At 43.6% G+C, this 17,078-nt stretch overlaps 1 protein-coding gene across 1 annotated transcript; it reads right to left on the reverse strand.

Annotated features, from left to right (window-relative positions):
• Window positions 1-5,018: 5,018 nt before the first annotated feature.
• On the reverse strand, window positions 5,019-14,835 carry LOC121169628 (melanoma inhibitory activity protein 2-like). Its single transcript, XM_041000192.1, has 7 exons — window positions 14,817-14,835; window positions 14,633-14,721; window positions 9,719-9,787; window positions 7,147-7,257; window positions 6,597-6,668; window positions 5,936-6,040; window positions 5,019-5,030 (listed from the first exon to the last, which is right to left on the reverse strand). The coding sequence occupies exons 3-7, from the start codon at window positions 9,731-9,733 to the stop codon at window positions 5,019-5,021; spliced, it is 315 nt and encodes a 104-aa protein (XP_040856126.1). The 5' UTR covers window positions 9,734-9,787; window positions 14,633-14,721; window positions 14,817-14,835.
• Between the last annotated feature and the right edge of the window lie 2,243 nt (window positions 14,836-17,078).

Raw genomic sequence — 17,078 nt, forward strand, 5'->3', positions numbered from 1 at the left:
AGTAATTCCTAAAGGAAATATCTCATAATGGCTCATTCTTGTTAAGTACATATTTTTAAATGATAAAATATTTTATATGACAAGTATCTGCTATAAATAGGTGATTGTTAGCATATGAATATACTTTACATAATCATCAAATCTGTGATATGAAGATTACAATTCTTTTTTCCAAACTCATCTTTATTGGATTTCTTAGTTTTCACATGAGCATCCTTTGCTCTGCTCCAGGGGCCAAGCTAGGAGCCCACGCTGCATCTAGTCACTGCGTCTTCACAGTGATTCCTCACGAGCGATCATTTCTCTGTCACTGATTTTACCGTTGTGACAGTTTTGAGGCATGCTGGTATGTTGTTTTGTGGAGTATACACCAGCTTTTTAGTGTATTCAAACAACATAAGTAAATGAGTCCAATTGAAATAAAATACACTCTTAGTAATAAGTTTAATTACAATATGAGCGGTTTCCCAGTATTTGGTTTTTTTTTTTCTTTGCATAAAGATTTTCTAACACTGTAACAAAAAATCAAGTGACTGTCATGTATTTCTCTGGAAAGACCCACTTAAATCTATTCTGCTCTATGATTTACTTCCTACAGTCTCCTCACTCTTTTTAGAATTTTGGATACACCAGGATCCCATATGTGGGCGCCAGTTCTAATCCTGGCTGCCCTACTTCCCATCCAGCTCCCTGCCTGTGGCCTGGGAAAGCAGTCGAGGACGGCCCAAAGCCTTGGGACCCTGCACCCACATGGGAGACCTGGAAGAAGCTCTTGGCTCCTGGCTCTGGATCGGCACAGCACCGGCCGTTGTGATCACTTGGGGAGTGAATCATCAGATGGAAGATGTTCCTCTCTATCTCTTCTCCTCTCTGCATATCTGACTTGGCAATAAAAATAAATAAATCTTAAAAAAAAAAAAGAACTGAACTTCAGACACGAACAACAGGGTCCACAACCTTGAGCACCATGTGAGGTTAGTGCTTCATCCTTGTTCTGTTTGGCATGTGTTTCAAGTTCTTTCAATCTTTAAGATTACAGAAATTATTAAACAAAGCATTCGTCACTTGGTGTCCACGAGGGCAAGGGCCTAAGGCCCAACCATTCCACTCAAAAACACCAAAATCCAATGATACTCAAGTCCCCAGTGAACAACGGTGCAGGATTTACCTATAATCTACACATACTTGTCCAAATATTTTAACTCAGTTCTCTATTGCTATTAATACCTAATAACTATGGTATGGAGATAGTTATAGCACAATATTTTACAGGATAATAACAAAAGAATCAGACACAACACACCTTTTTTCAAATATTTCTGCTCCACAGTTGATTGAATCCATAGCTGTGGGATTTGTGGCTGCAGAGAGGGAAGGCTGTGTGACACTAAAAGTGTTCTCAAGATTCCAGTCTAGCAATTTGATTCGTAATTTTCTATAGCAAAGATTAGTTTGTAAAACGGCTTCGTCTTGATTTGTTTGGACAACAAAGGTTTTAATTTGCAAGGTGGCATATGACTGTAGCCAACTCAGTCACACTAACCAGCAGAGCCACTTGCCTTGGTCACTTTATCACTCACAAGTTGTCCTTCCCGCACCTCAGAGCTTTCAAATGTCACCTCCTGTGTATCCATTTCATTCACCTTTTCTGCATATATTTTAGCTCCTTGTGAAAGCTAAAATGAAAATGAAAAAAGGGAACATGTGTGTACACAGGTGCATTTGCAAGGCTGGTGAGTCATTGATACAACAGAAGCAGTTCTTTCACTTAGAAAAAAGGAAGACGACTCCTATTGCAAAAAAAAATCTTCAAAGTGGGCATATAAAATAATAATTTATGCATTCTTCAACTGATTTACATATGTATCTCAAATAAACAGTTTTCTGAGACAAAAGAAAAACCAATACTTCAAAAAGTTCATAAAAAACAAGTTAACTTTGTCACTAAAAATTCTTTTAAAATCCCTGCCAATTTTTTTGTAATACAGATTTTTCCATGAAATAGCTGAAAACACTCATATTTCTCCATTTCTCCCTGTCCTTCTGTCTTTCTGTTACTGTGCCTATAAAAACAATATTTTAAAAAATGTAACAAAATTAGGCTGAAAAAAAGGGACCATGCAGATAATTCCTAAAAGAAATGACTAATATATATGAATGAAAAGACTAATTATTTTTACATAACTACACCATCAAACAGTAACCATTAAGTTTCTCTGAAAAACTAGGACTTACTTCATTAGCCCATTTCCTACCACCCACCTGCCAAAAAAAGTATACATCCAAACAACAGAATCAGACAACGGCTAACAGGTCAAAGCAAGCGAGGCCCGAGGCCAGAGCTGTTGCTTAGCAGTCAGGCCTCCTCTGAGGGACAGGCATCCCATTCAGGTATACATTTGAACACTGGCTGCTCCACCCCAGCTCCTGCTTGTGTCTTGGGAAGGCAGTGCAAGACAGCGTGAGTTCTTGGGCCCTGCACCCATGTGGGAGACCCAGAAGAAGCTCCAGGCTCCTGGCTCCAGACTGGCCCATGTCCAGCTGATGCAGAAAATGAGCCAGAGACTGAAAGATCTCTTTTTCTCTCTGATGTTACATCTCTCTCTCTCTCTCTCTGTAAATCTGCCTTGCAAATAAAAGTAAATCTAAAAAGCAAATTGGAATTAAACAATTGGAGTTGTTGATTAGGAGATCCCAAATGCATTGTTTACAAAATTAAGTGAATACCGTGCAGTCTTAAAGGTTCCTGAAGGAGCATATTGTAATGTTTTGTTTCAGGAAAACTGATCATCAAAACATCATATGGGGGTTGGACTTCCAGCCACTACATGGCGGCTGGGGGGCCCCAGGACGGGGGCGTCTCAAGCCTGGATCACACACGGCAGCTACCACGCGCACATGGTGAGCTGCCCCCTGGGCCTGCCAGAGCCCCGTGGGCTGCCCTTCTTTGGGGTAAGTCTCAGAGCTTTGTGAAGCGGGTCTGGGCCCTCCCACTGCTCGCCTGGGGCCAGTGCACCATTTGGCGCTAGGCTCCACCTGCTGGCTGCCTGGCCAGGGAGCTCTGGGATTTTGGTTCTTTGATTTGCTGCTTAGATAGCTCCATGCTGAACCCTCAGTGCTTTGGGGACATGAATCAATCCTAAAGATTCCCAATGACAGTAAATTTTCCTCAGATGAACCTGTAATTAATACTGTCTCAACCCATGTGTTTTGAAAAATTGTAAAACCTAATACACTTTCAAAACCTTGTGCCACTCAGAAATGGGGCGGGAGAGCAAAGAAATCTTCCATTTCCTTTGAATGTGTGAGGAAGCCGTGTAGTGTAACCTATCAGGAACATAACAGGTAACTTATAGACAATAGATTCAAAAGAGTTAAACTACAAAGACATACAGGGGGAATCAAGAGCAATCCTTACAACCTATTAACAGGAAGTCATATGGACAGAGCAGGAGGGAGCCCCATAGTGGAACAGAGGGACAGGAGGAGGCTTGTACCCCAACCCTGGAGACCCCCAGATCCCCACCAAGGACTACCAGTACAGGCATCAAGAACTACATCCCAGCTGCCAAAGAGACCACGGGGAATGCAAATGCCTTCGGAGGCCGAGAACTCAGAGGGCATCCCCCCTTTGGATCTACCACATGGGATGGAAGAAGCCCGAATCCTTCCTTGTAGGATCCAAGGTCAAGGGAACAACAGCCAGGAACCCTGAGCGGTCTTCAGAATCAGAAGAACAGTAAGCTTCCTTCGGGAGTAGGGAGAGGAGCTTTCTCTGGTCCTTACTTAGTTCCAACTCTGGGTCCCCACCCTCTCTGCAATGACCATCAGGGTCACTCCAGAGCCCCCCACACCAAACACAAATTAGAATAGATGGGCAGAGAACAACAAGGAAAGCTTAGTCAGCATGGACTCACACATAGGTAGGACACAGAGTAAGTACTCCTCACCAAGTTATGGAGGATTTCTCTACACACCCCTCCTAAAACTGTTTTGCACCTCAATTGTTGAAATGTCAATGAAGTAGTCACAGAATGTGGTTAAGAATGTGCATTTATTTTTTGGGCCCAGCAGCATGGCCTAGCAGCTAAAGTCCTCACCTTGAACACCCCGGGATCCCATATGGGCGCCAGTTCTAATCCTGGCTGCCCTACTTCCCATCTAACTCCCTGCTTGTGGCCTGGGAAAGCAGTCAAGGACAGCCCAAAACTTTGGGACCCTGCACCCACTTGGGAGACCCAGAAGAGGTTCCTGGTTCCCAGCTCCAGATCAGCACAGCACTGGCCGTTATGGTCACTTGGGGAGTGAATCATCAGATGGAAGATCTTCCTCTCTGTCTCTCCTCCTCTCTGTATATCTGACTTTGTAATAAAAATGAATAAATCTTAAAAAAAAAAAAAAGAACTTGCATTTATTTTTAACATGTTGTTTACTCAACACTATGTCAATTAATTCCATAATGTTATATATGTTGCTGATGTTATGTTGGGGCTTTTAATTGATTGGGGTCTTACTCTGTTGGCTCTACCTTCAGAGCAGAGAAGGTCTCCCCATGAAGCCGTTGAACTTATCTGGACAATTAAGTTGCTGGACTCTATGCTTGGTATATACTTGCAATGAAGGAATCTCAACTGAACTTGAACTGTGGTTATGCAACAAGGTGGAGGAATCCACCATGGGGGGAGTGTTAGGGGAATCCCAGTACCTATAAAACTGTGTCACATAATACAATGTAACTAATAATTTTTTTAAAAAATCATATAAAAGTAGTTGTAACAAGAAACATGATCCAAGTGAATTTTTTTAAGTATAAAAGTCTATTTTTGATGGTACCATAGCTGAACACTGGTTTGACTATCACTTCCTCTTGAGACTAAGGGGACAAAAACTGCTGCTTTGCTGTTGTTTTAGATGCATGTAAACATAAAGAAAAATAGGCAGTGAGGCAAAGATGACTGTAAAAACAAAGACTAGAAAGTGGCAGAAAAGTGGTGAGCAAGTCAGCAGACCTCAGAAGGCTACGACTCGAACTAGGAGATGGGAAGGGCCAAAGGCAGGTTGATTCGATACCACCCCAAAAAGTTTAGCATCTGAAGACAAAACAACAGGAGTGTCAGGGCGCTGAAAACAAGGAGAAGTACAGTGAGCCTCAATGTAAAAAGTGTGGCCACTGCTGGGGCATCCACATCCCACACCAGGTCCCTGCTTCCCGCTAACGTGACCCATCAGAGCCAGCAGGTGGATCCCTGACACCACGTGACGGACCAAGACTGAGGTCAGCTCTGAGTGTTGGCCTGGCCCAGCCCTCACCACTGCAGGTATTTGGGGAGTGAGCCAGCAGATAAAACTCTCTCAATCAGTGCATTTTTATAGACTTACATCTCCTGAAAACAGCGTACTGATGAATTGTGAAACAGGTACACAGGAAACAAAAACACTTATTAATGTTAGAGAAAATGTTGGATAAGACAGAACATATAACATGTTTCCATGACCCAGACACAGTATTGAGAGAATTGTAATAATGCAATTACTGAAAAACTGCCAAGTTTCCTTCTGGGAAACTATCTTTTTTTGGAAAACAGAAAGAAACGAAATGCATGTGGACAAGTGTGTCTTGCCTTTAAGATGGGGAGGAAAGGAGAGACGCTAAGTCCGGGCTCTCTCCTCTCTTTAGGCCCCAGTAAGAGTGGGTGCTGACTGCCGTTGGCTGTGGTTACTGAAGTTTCCTTTCAGCCCTAGGTAACAGTACCAGAAGCAAATACGCTGGTGCATCCTAATCCGAAACAGGCAGCTGAAAGCGTGCAGTGAAATGACACTGCTCTGATGCTAACTAGGGAAAGATCCTCTTGCCTCTAATGCTTGTCGGTCATGAGTACCCCCAAAATGCTTCTAATTACATAGTAGAGTGCTAGCATCTCGACAGAGTACAAACCTGGTTCAGGTTTCTCTGAAGCTGTGCGTTTTCATTGAAAGTCTCTTCTGCTTCTACCCTGAGTTGCTCAATATTCATTTGAGATATTTTGATGCCTGTTTCAGACTAAGAAAAAAATGCATTAAGCCAGTAACAAATAACACACTACAACAGCTCATTTGCATGCACTCCCTCGAATACAGATGTGAACAAAAGCCAAAGCATGCACAAGCATATTTGCCAACACGGCAGCAACATACCAACAGAGGCAACCCGGCAGAGCCAGAGGAAAAGAACGAGTCAGGGTGTAGCTCAGCCACCAGTGTCGCGTGTGACAAATGATTTAACCTGCTCTCAATGTCCATGGACCACATCGGAAATTTTGTGAGCCACTTATTCTGTATCTCCTCCACTAAAAGTTAAACACCAGGAGGGCTTTGTGCCTTAACATATAAAACACCAAATAACTTACAAAGGGCTCAGTAAATAGCAACAGCTTTTCAAATATTTGTATAGTGTTATAATAAACCTTTCTGAAGTGTCATGCGCATGTGCAAATTGAAGATGCTCTATATCTGAAGCCCTAACATCGTGTAGTAGTCCTTAGTAACAAAAACAACAACCAAATTTAAATTATTCACAAAAGCAAAAGAGCTACAAGTGTTAGGCCAATTCAACTTACTGCAGCAATTTCTGATGTGAAGAATTTTAACTCGTCTCTTAGGGTCTGTACCCTTTGTGAGATGTCTGCCATCTGGAAAGAAAGTGTCGGCCAGTGTTAGTATTTACTGAACTCCAGCTTTCAGGTTGTTATATCTCAACTTTGAAATTTCACAACACTAAGTGACAGAGACTCAGAATGAGTTCATTCACAATGCATCTTAATAAATAACCCCGCACACATATCACGATTTTACTTGCATGTTTTTACAATATGCTTATCATACTTTTTAAGCAATAAAAAGTACCCAATGGGTATGTGGTCACCCTTTCTTATATGAGCTACATCAGTAGTGTATGTAGAAATTTTTGTAAGAAACTATGCTTAAAAAGTGCTTTATGTATGGCATCTAGGAAAAGAGTACATCTAGAAAGTTCTGGCCTGCATTTTATAGTGTCCTGTGTTCCTTGTCTCTGCACAGTACATGATATATTTTAGTCGATATCATTGCGTTTTAAAAGCTCATTAGCACTATTTTGTACTATTTTCCTTAGACACACAAAAAAATTACCAATTCATCTTTCTCGGAATGTTTAGACTTCTCTTCTTTTAACTGTTTTTCTAAAAAGAGAACTTCATCCTCAAGTTTGGATTTACAACTTCCCAGTTCTTCATAGGTTGCCTAAGAAAAAGAAAAAATTATGTTAAGATTGATGAGGGAATTTGAAGTTAGGGAAATCAGGTGACTACAGCCAAGCATATGGAGTGTAAGTTAGGTCTGGCTTGTAGATTCTGATATTTTTAGAACAAGAAAGTCCCAGCAGTTGTACGGGTTGCAGGCCACACAGTCTCTACCACGCACCCATCCGTGTGACGTTACCGAGCAGAGATAACGCCACACGCAGCACTGTCTCCTGGGGCTTTGTTTTGTTTTGTTTCGTTTTCCTTTTTAGAAAAACAGTTGAGGTTGAAGGGCAGATTCCTGAGACTATGGACTGTATAATGAAAAACAAAATCTTTTTAAAATAGGAAAACCAAGTAGGGAATCCACTGTTCACTGTGTGTTGCCTCTGCTCTAAAGCAATATAAAATTCAAAGGGCAAAATAACCCGAGTACAATTCACAACATCACATAAAAGTTAAACAGAAAGCAACATTGCACTATGTCAATTAATTCCATAATGCTGTATATTGATACTGAGGTTTTGTTGGGGCTTTTAACTGACCGGATCTTTACTCTGTTAGCTCTACCTTCAGACCAGAGAAGGTCTCCCCAAGAGGCCACTGAACTTATCTGGACAATAAGACGCTGGACTTTATGCTAGGTATGTGCTTGCAATGAAGGAATCTCAACTGAACTTGAACTGTGGTTATGCAGCAAGGTGGAGGAATCCACCATGGGGGGAGGGGTATGGGAGGGGTGGGGGGGGGAATCCCCAGTGCCTATAAAACTGTATCACATAATACAATGTAAACAACAATAAAAAAAAAAGAAAGCAACATTGCTCAATGATACTTGATACTGATTTTTTAAACATTTGTTCAATTTTTAATTTAAAGTGATTATGGAATTATTCCAACTGAATTTTAAATAATATGATAAACATACCTCTGCCATTTGTGAGCCTTCAACAAACTTGTTTAAAAACAAAGAACAAAATCAAAGACAAAGAATGCAAAGCAGGCAAAAACAAATAAAAGAGGGAAAAAGGCAGTATCATGCTGCTTAAAATATTTGTTTTTCCCTCTTTCACTAAATTTTGCTATTTTTATAGAAATTGTCGGATCTGAATCCAAATTACTCTACTGGTTTAATTTCATCTATAGATTCAGCTACTAAATTTGTTAAAATTCTATCACATAGTTTGTATTCAGTTATGACTACTGTTCCTGGAAAACAAATGCTATGTTTTTTTCATTAGTAAAATTAGAGAAAACATTCCAAAATATCTAATTAGTTAATTTTTCTGGTATGTTACAAAACTGCCTTGTCTCACAATGAGCTGGTATATTTCATTACTTCATGTTGTTTACACATACAACCCAGGTGGAGTAACTGTATTTGCCACTGAGTTTTACCTGCTCTGTTAGCATGCAAAATACCTTGTGAAACTCTTCCAATTTATCAAACCACTAATCAATTATTGCTGGGACAGTAATTTTGAAAGGAGTCGGTCAGCAAAGAAAACAGTTTTATCAACAACATTGATAGCATTTGCTAACACATGGAGAACGTATTAATACATGTGCCATATTTGCAACCCAATTTATACCATCCTTGGGGCTCTGAAGGTAGTCGGGGTGACAGACAGATGCTCTGCTGATGACAGTCATAGTGATTGTAAATTACTACATGGAGCCGAACTCATACACCAAATCAAAATGTTATCATCTTCTAACTTAACACTGGCAGCGCGGGCCTCCTCCATCTTTGTCACTTCTCGACTTTCTATATTCTCATCTTCAAGCACTAGTGAGATACTCCAATCACCTGAATCCATCTTAATTTAGCTAAAACATAATATGTTTTCCTTATAAGGAGCTACTTCACAGCAGGCTCAGGAAAGTTGACTCTTGAGGATTCTCCCACTCAGTAACCTCAGGTTGGTAGCTGGAGACTGGCCATGGTGGGAGCATTTTATTCCCCAGAACTTGGCCGATGACTTCTGGAAAGCCAGTTCTCAAACACTTGGCAGCACACCAATATCTGTAAATCAAAACTGTCATCTGATTCTGCATAATTTCTAATACTCTGGGAATTACATAAAGGCAAATACCATCACACAGTTTAGGTAATTTGTTGTCAGCTATGCCTAAGTTTGTTTGAATGAATCCTTTATCTCCTTGTGGAGTAAACTTGGTCCAAAAAAGGAAGGGTCACTCCATGAATGAGCCAGGAAGGAAGAACAAAGAGCTTCCACAGAGCTCCACAATCCACTGAACTGAACATGACTCACTCGACACAGGAACCACCTCCAATGACCGATTTTCAATACTTAATGTTTTCTTTTTAAGTTGTAGAAGCTAAAATATTTTTCACATTTCTTTCCAACATGTTTTTCTGACAATATATTATCTTTAAAGTCTGTATGAGTAACAATCTTTGTCCCAACTTTTAAGATGAGGCCATTTGGCTTCTTTACCTTCAAAGTTTGCATTTCTTCTAACTCCCGAAAGTTGGCGTCTTTCAAAGATGACTCTAAGCCTTCATACTGAAATAAATCAGCACTGTGAGTATAAAGTATACATTGTTTTAATAAAGATGTATTTGTTTGTTTGGGAGGCAGGACTTCACAGAGAGAGAAGGAGAAACAGAGATTAGCTGTTCAAGCTCCACATGGCTGCACATCCAGGGGTAGGTCAATGGAAGCCAGGCACCAGGAGCTTGTCACGCTCTCCCACCCAGTGCAGGGACCCAAGCGTCTGTGTGCGCTTCTGGCTTCCTAGGTGCACTACCAAGGGAGAGCTAGACTGAAAGTGGAGCACAGGCTGGCCATGTGAGATGGCAGGTGAAGTTTCCTCCATTCCATAAGGGTGCCACATTGTATCTTGGCTGCCCATTTCTGGTCCAGCTCCCTGCCAATGGCATGGGAAAGGGACCCTGCCACCCACATGGGAGAGCCAAATTGTGTGTGCCTGCCTATCTTTCCCAATCTCTCAGGAGTATGAAGAGGAAGAGAAAGGCCAAGAGCAAGGGAAGGGATGGAGGGATAAGGAGGGAGAGGGACGGAGAGAGGGGTTAGAATGGAAGGGAAGGGAAGAAACAAAGGCAGACACCATCAAATTGACACCCATTTGGAATGTCAGTGTTTCATGGGGGCTTAACATACTGCACTATAAAAGCCACTTGCAAACTGTAAATGCTTTTGCAACTTCTGTCTCGATAGAAGCATATGAAACAGGCTCTATTTCCACACACATGCTATATTTACTTGGATTTACTTAGCATCAAGATTTTCAAATATGGTCATTATTATAAACCCTGATGCTATTCACTGTTACAAATCACAAGCTCAGAGCTTTACTGGAAAATGACAAAAGTTGTCCAAAATAGATTTCATAAGAAAACAAAACTGTAACTCCTAACAACATTAGTTTCTAAAAATCTGAGGTGTAAGGTATTATTCAAAGTTTTACTCAAAACATAGGTAACTTTTGAATTGCCCATTATTTCCTCTAATAGGGAAACATCATTTTTGAGCCTTTTCACTAGAAATAAATCTAAAACCGGTTACCAGAAACTTTTAATCAATCTGTAATCCCTAATCTAAACTTTTAATTCATCAGAAACTATTTTATAAGAAATACAGTAAGTATAGAAAAATAAAGATTCTTAAACACAGAGATAGGGCCCGGCATGATAGCATAGTGGTTAAAGTCTCGCCTTGCACACATTATGATCCTATCTTGGCACTGGTTCTAATCTTAGCAGCCCTGCTTCCCATCCAGCTCCTTGCTGTGGCCTGGGAAAGCAGTCGAGGACGGCCCAAAGCCTTGGGACCTGCATCCACGTGGGAGACCTGAGGAAGTTCCTGGCTCCTGGCTTCGGATTGGCAAAGCTCTGGCTGGTGCGGTCATTTGGGGAGTGAATCATCAGATGGAAGATGTTCCTCTATGTCTCTCCTCCTCTCTGCAAATCCACCTTTCCAATAAAAATAAATAAAGCTAAAAAAAAAAAAAAGACAGAGATAAATCTTCACCAAATTTTTTGAAAGTAAGGAAAATTAAAGTCACAAAATAATAAATTTGACAAAATGCACTTGGTTCTGGAGATGGCATTACAGTGCAACGTTTTAAGTGATGCCTGAGATGCCAAAATCCCACAGGACTGCCAGGATGAAGGCATAGCTGCTCCGCTTCTGATCCACTTCCTTGCGAATGTGCTGGGCAGACAGCAGACAGTTCCGGAGCTGAGCCCTGACACCCGTGTGGGAGCTCCTGGCTTCAGCCATGTCCGCCCTGGGCTTTTGCAGCCATTCCCTAGTGAACCAGCACGTGGAGAATCCATCTTCCCCTTTCGAATAAATGATGATTGTCTTGTTCTTTTTTAATTATTTGATTAAATTGAAAACAAGGTTAGTTTCTGGATCAAGCTTCCTGCTAAGAACAAGATGGGAATCACAAAGTCACACATACACACACACACACACACACACACACACACACACACAGAGTATGCGACAGGGGAACTGCAGAATCAGTCAGAAGACCTAGAGAGCTTCTAAACAATGATAATCCATGAAGGATGAGGAAACCTTTGGACAGGCATCTCCAGGAGGCAGGCTTGTGGCTCCACCGTTCAGACTTTGCTTGGGACCCCTGCATTCCACATCAGAGTACCTGGCTCAGACCCTGGTTCCATTTCCGATTGTAGCTTTCTACTAACATCATGCTGGGAGGCAGCAAGTGACAGGCTCCAGTCACCCAAGAGGGAGAGCCAGGCTGAGTTTAACATGCCTGGCTCCAGCCTAGCCCCTCCCAGCTCCTGCAGACCTCTGGACAGGAAGTCAGCAAATGCAAGATCTGTCTGCATCTGTGTATTCCTGGCTCTCTGCATTGCAAACACTAAAGAAACCAAATAAAATTTTTCTTCAGAAGAACAATGATTTTTTTAAAAAGCTTTGTTTTTATTGGAAAGTCAGATTTACAGAGTGAAGCAGAAACAGAGGGGGAAAGTTTGCATCCACTGATTCACCCCCCTTGTAGCCACAACGGTCAGTGCTGAGCCAATCCAAAGCCAGGAGCTTCTTCCGCATCTCCCGCATGGATGCAGGGTCTCAAACTGTGAGCCATCCTCTACTGCCTTCCCAAGCCACAAGCAGGGAGGTGGAAGGGAAGTGAAGCAGCTGAGATATGAACCTGTGCCCATATGGGATCCCGGGTACACAAGCTGAGGGCTTAAGCCACTAGGCTACTGCACCAGGCCTGGAAGAACGATGATTTATAAGGGCCAAAAGAGGGAGGGGGGAGGGAGGGGGGAGGGAGGGAAGGAAGGAAAGAAAGGGGAGGGGAGGGAGGGAAGGAAGGAGGGAAGAGGGAGAGAGGGAAGGAAAGAGACAAGGGGAGGGAGGGAAGGAAGGAAAGAGGGAAGGGGGAGGGAGGGAAGGAATGAAGGAGGCAGGGGAAGAAGGAAGGAAGGAAGGAAGGAAGGAAGGAAGGAAGGAAGGAAGGAAGGAAGGAAGGAAGGAAGGGAGGGAGGGAGGAAGAGCCAATATTAGACATTTTTTTCCCTACTCAAAAGCCAGTAGATTGGAACACTAAGTAAGGGCTTCAAAAAAATTGGACACTAAGAAGATAAACCTTAGAGATCAGGGCTGCCAGGAAGGATGAACAAAGCAGCACACACTTTGGCATGGAACTTGTAACAGTGACTTTTCCGAAACGTCTACGCAGTAATCCCCAAGTGAGGACCTTGAGACAGCAAGAGTATGCAGGTCATTCAGATGTGTCCAATTTTATCCCAGTGCCCCTTATTACAGAGCTGGTTCTGGGGCTCAAGCTGTGGGTCACATTCCATCGACTCCCCAGGAACATTAGCAGGGAACTGGATCAGAAATGGAACAGCCAGCACTCGAACCAGTGCTCATAAGAGAGGCCACTGCTTTGCAGGCGGTGGCTTAACCCACTGTGCAAAAACTTTTGCCCCAAACATCATTAAAACTGAAAACATGCCTGCAATAGCATTTGAAATATACAAGTAAGCCAGATTGGAAGAAGTTAACTAAATACATGTATTTCTAAATATAGAAAAAAAATTCCACTTAATATATCAAAAAAGAAACCATACCCAAAACCTTTAAACATGTAAAAACACAAGCATATGAAAAGGAAAGCCAAACGATGCTAACAATGTAAAAAGAGGCTCATCAGGACAGCTCAGGTACAGTGAGTGTCACTCATCAGGACAGCTCAGGTACAGTGAGTGTCACTCATCAGGACAGCTCAGGTACAGTGAGTGTCACTCATCAGGACAGCTCAGGGTAAACACTGAGAGTGTCACTCATCAGGACAGCTCAAGGTACAGTGAGAGCGTCACTCATCAGGACAGGTCAGGTACAGTGAGTGTCACTCATCAGGACAGCTCAGGTACAGTGAGTGTCACTCATCAGGAGAGCTCAGGTACAGTGAGCGTCACTCATCAGGACAGCTCAGGTACAGTGAGTGTCACTCATCAGGACAGCTCAGGTACAGTGAGTGTCACTCATCAGGACAGCTCAGGGTAAACACTGAGAGTGTCACTCATCAGGACAGCTCAGGTACAGTGAGTGTCACTCATCAGGACAGCTCAGATACAGTGAGTGTCACTCATCAGGACAGCTCAGGGTAAACACTGAGAGTGTCACTCATCAGGACAGCTCCGGTACAGTGAGTGTCACTCATCAGGACAGCTCAGGTACAGTGAGAGCCTCACTCATCAGGACAGCTCAGGGTAAACACTGAGAGTGTCACTCATCAGGACAGCTCCGGTACAGTGAGTGTCACTCATCAGGACAGCTCAGGTACAGTGAGCATCACTCATCAGGACAGCTCAGGGTACAGTGAGTGTCACTCATCAGGACAGCTCAGGTACAGTGAGCGTCACTCATCAGGACAGCTCAGGTACAGTGAGTGTCACTCATCAGGACAGCTCAGGTACAGTAAGCGTCACTCATCAGGACAGCTCAGGTAAACACTGAGAGTGTCACTCATCAGGACAGCTCAGGGTAAACACTGAGAGCGTCACTCATCAGGACAGGTCAGGTACAGTGAGCCTCACTCATCAGGACAGCTCAGGGTACAGTGAGTGTCACTCATCAGGACAGCTCCGGTACAGTGAGTGTCACTCATCAGGACAGGTCAGGTACAGTGAGCGTCACTCATCAGGACAGCTCCGGTACAGTGAGAGCGTCACTCATCAGGACAGCTCAGGGCACACAGTGAGACATTGCTCTTCCCAATTCGGCTGGAATTGACCAGATGTGGACAGGGAGGGGGAGGAGCAGCATGTGCTACAGAACCAGCCACATGAGAAACAGCTGCCTGGTTCTAGCACATAATCATTTTCAAAACTGCCTTACCTCTTTTTCTGCAAGGCAAAGCTTTTCAAGTAGTTCACATTTCTCTTTTATTAGTCCAGAAAATTGTGCAGCAAGCTTTTTCTCTCTCACTAAAAAATACATATATATATACATGTGTGTACCAAAAGTTTTTAAATTATTCATAAAAATGAGATCTAAAATAGAAAAGAAAAAAAAAGCTTACCCACGTAACACCAGCTTCTGACCTGAAACACATTTTGAACAAAATTTATGTTATAATATGCATTATATAAACCGAAATTAACCTCTGACAATTTAAATACAACAAGTGGTTTCTGTAAGTTAAATATTCTACTTCTAATGAGAAAAACTGGAGATATTAGAGTGTTCCTATCAGTCAAAGACCACCATCCTCGCACCCCTGGAACCCAGAGTGGCACCCCGGAGTGGGGGACCAGCTCCGTGGTCTGGAACTTGGGGTGGCCGCCCAGGTCCCTGCTGCCGCGTCTGGGTGGGGCGCGTGTGCCCGCCCAGTGTGGTCCCAGTCCTCCAGGCAGCAGCTGTTCCTGCCCCACAGGTCCAGCCCAGGGGCCTCTGCCCAGGGTGTGTGCCTTTGTCCCTCAGAACAACCATGGGGAGCTGCTTCTCCGGGCGCAGACCCCTGGGCCTGTGCGATGATCATTGCTGTTGGGTGCAAGGGAGCACCAGCCTTGGAGGGATGTGTGGAATGGAGAACAGGCCGGAGACAGCAGGTGCGAGATGCTCCACCATGCGCCCCTGCCCTTGAGGCTGCATTCCTGCCATCGGCAGGCTCTGAAGGCCTGGCAGCCCTCTACTGGGCAGTCCCCTGCTCCTGCTCTCTGGCTGCCTCCCAGCTGGACCTGTTCTCTAGGGGGAGTGTGTGTGTGTGATGAGGGGAGGGTCCAGGGGCCTGTGGGAAGGAGCCTCCATTGTCTCTGTCCAGCCTAGTGTGCCCTAGAGAGGAGGCCGCTGGCCAAGGAGGGCCTCCATGGTGGCTACTGCCTCCTGACCACCGCCTCCTTTAGCCTTCCCCTCCTGGATCACCCTCTTACCCCCAGCCCTCCACCCCGGTACTGTCAGAACCAGCCCTGAGGCCGGAGACTCACCATGCACCCCGCGACTGCACGGTACACATAAGTCGTGAGGGGAGAAAGTGTGTGCAAGGCAGGCAGAAGGAGCAGCCTGCAGGCCCCTTCGTGTGTGTGTGTGTGTGTGTCTGTGTGTCTGTGTATACGAGGCACGCAGTGATGGCCTGTCTGAGCCGGATGGGACCTCAAGATCACTTCTGCAAGAACGTCAGAGCCCTGGTCATGGGCTGGTTCTGAGTGGCTGTGTGCAAGGACAGCCCTGCGTGCTGCTTCCCCGCCAACAGCACTTGCCTTGGCTGGGGAACACACTGCAAAAGCACGTGGTGCCACCGGCCTGTGCAGTGGGGAACGTGTGTGCAAGGCTCCTGGACAGCTGATGGTCCCACAGTTAGCATCAGTGGGATTGAGCCAGTGGCCTCGTGATGCAGGTGGATACAGCTGAGGCTAACAAGGTCAGGTGGGCTGGAGCAGTTACTGCAGCCACTTCAAAACTGAACCAGTGGCAGGAACATCAATTGCTTATTCCCTCTCATTTTTCTCTTGCCATCTTTCAAATAAGGTTTCTTTTGTTGAAGTGAAACAAATTAATAAACTAAGCTGGAAGAAGCTAGTCTAAATGCATCAATAACCAGTAATCATAACAATAAACTTCTGAACTTGATGTATTGATTAAAAATCATATGGGTACGATGCTCACATCCCAGACTAGAGGGCCTGGGCTCAGTCTCTGGCTGTACGGCCTGCCTCCACAGCGCTGCACATGCAGACCGCGAGAGGCACCAGCTCAAGCAACTGGGCTGTGGCGCTCAGGTGGGAGACTCTGGTTCTCAGCTCCACCCCAGCCGGGCCGAGCCCTGGCTACTGGGGGCGTCTGAGCAGTGAAATAGCAAAGTGAGAATTTCTTTTGGTCTGTTTCTCTGTGTTTGTTCTCCTCTCTGCCGTTCTAATGATTTTAAAAACAGAGAAAAGAAGAAACAAACAGATTTTCTTATTAATAGTATATAAACCTTCTACAAGAAAATTATTAGGAAATTCTTGCTTTTAAAAATTACTATGAATCCCTTCTGTTTTTATCTTACACTTACACGTATATAACTATAATTTAGTTTCTTAAAGCAATACACATTTTTCTTATATTAGTTGTTCAACCTAAAACAGAAATAATTTTTGTTTTAGAAATAGCATGTTTTAAGTGTAGGATTATATACTTACTGATTGAAAACCTCGCCACAAAAATAAGAAAACAGTCAAAATTCCAATAATAATTGTGAATATCACCCATTCCCATGGGAAGCCATGGGAATTATGGCTATGTCCAGTATCTTGAAGCAATGGCACCACAACCTTCAAGACAAAGGAAATTAAGCTCTTAAAAT

Source organism: Ochotona curzoniae, unplaced genomic scaffold (assembly GCF_017591425.1).
Source record: "Ochotona curzoniae isolate NIBS_2020 unplaced genomic scaffold, NIBS_Ocur_1.0 scaffold_2217, whole genome shotgun sequence".
NCBI classification, from domain to species: Eukaryota; Metazoa; Chordata; class Mammalia; order Lagomorpha; family Ochotonidae; genus Ochotona; species Ochotona curzoniae.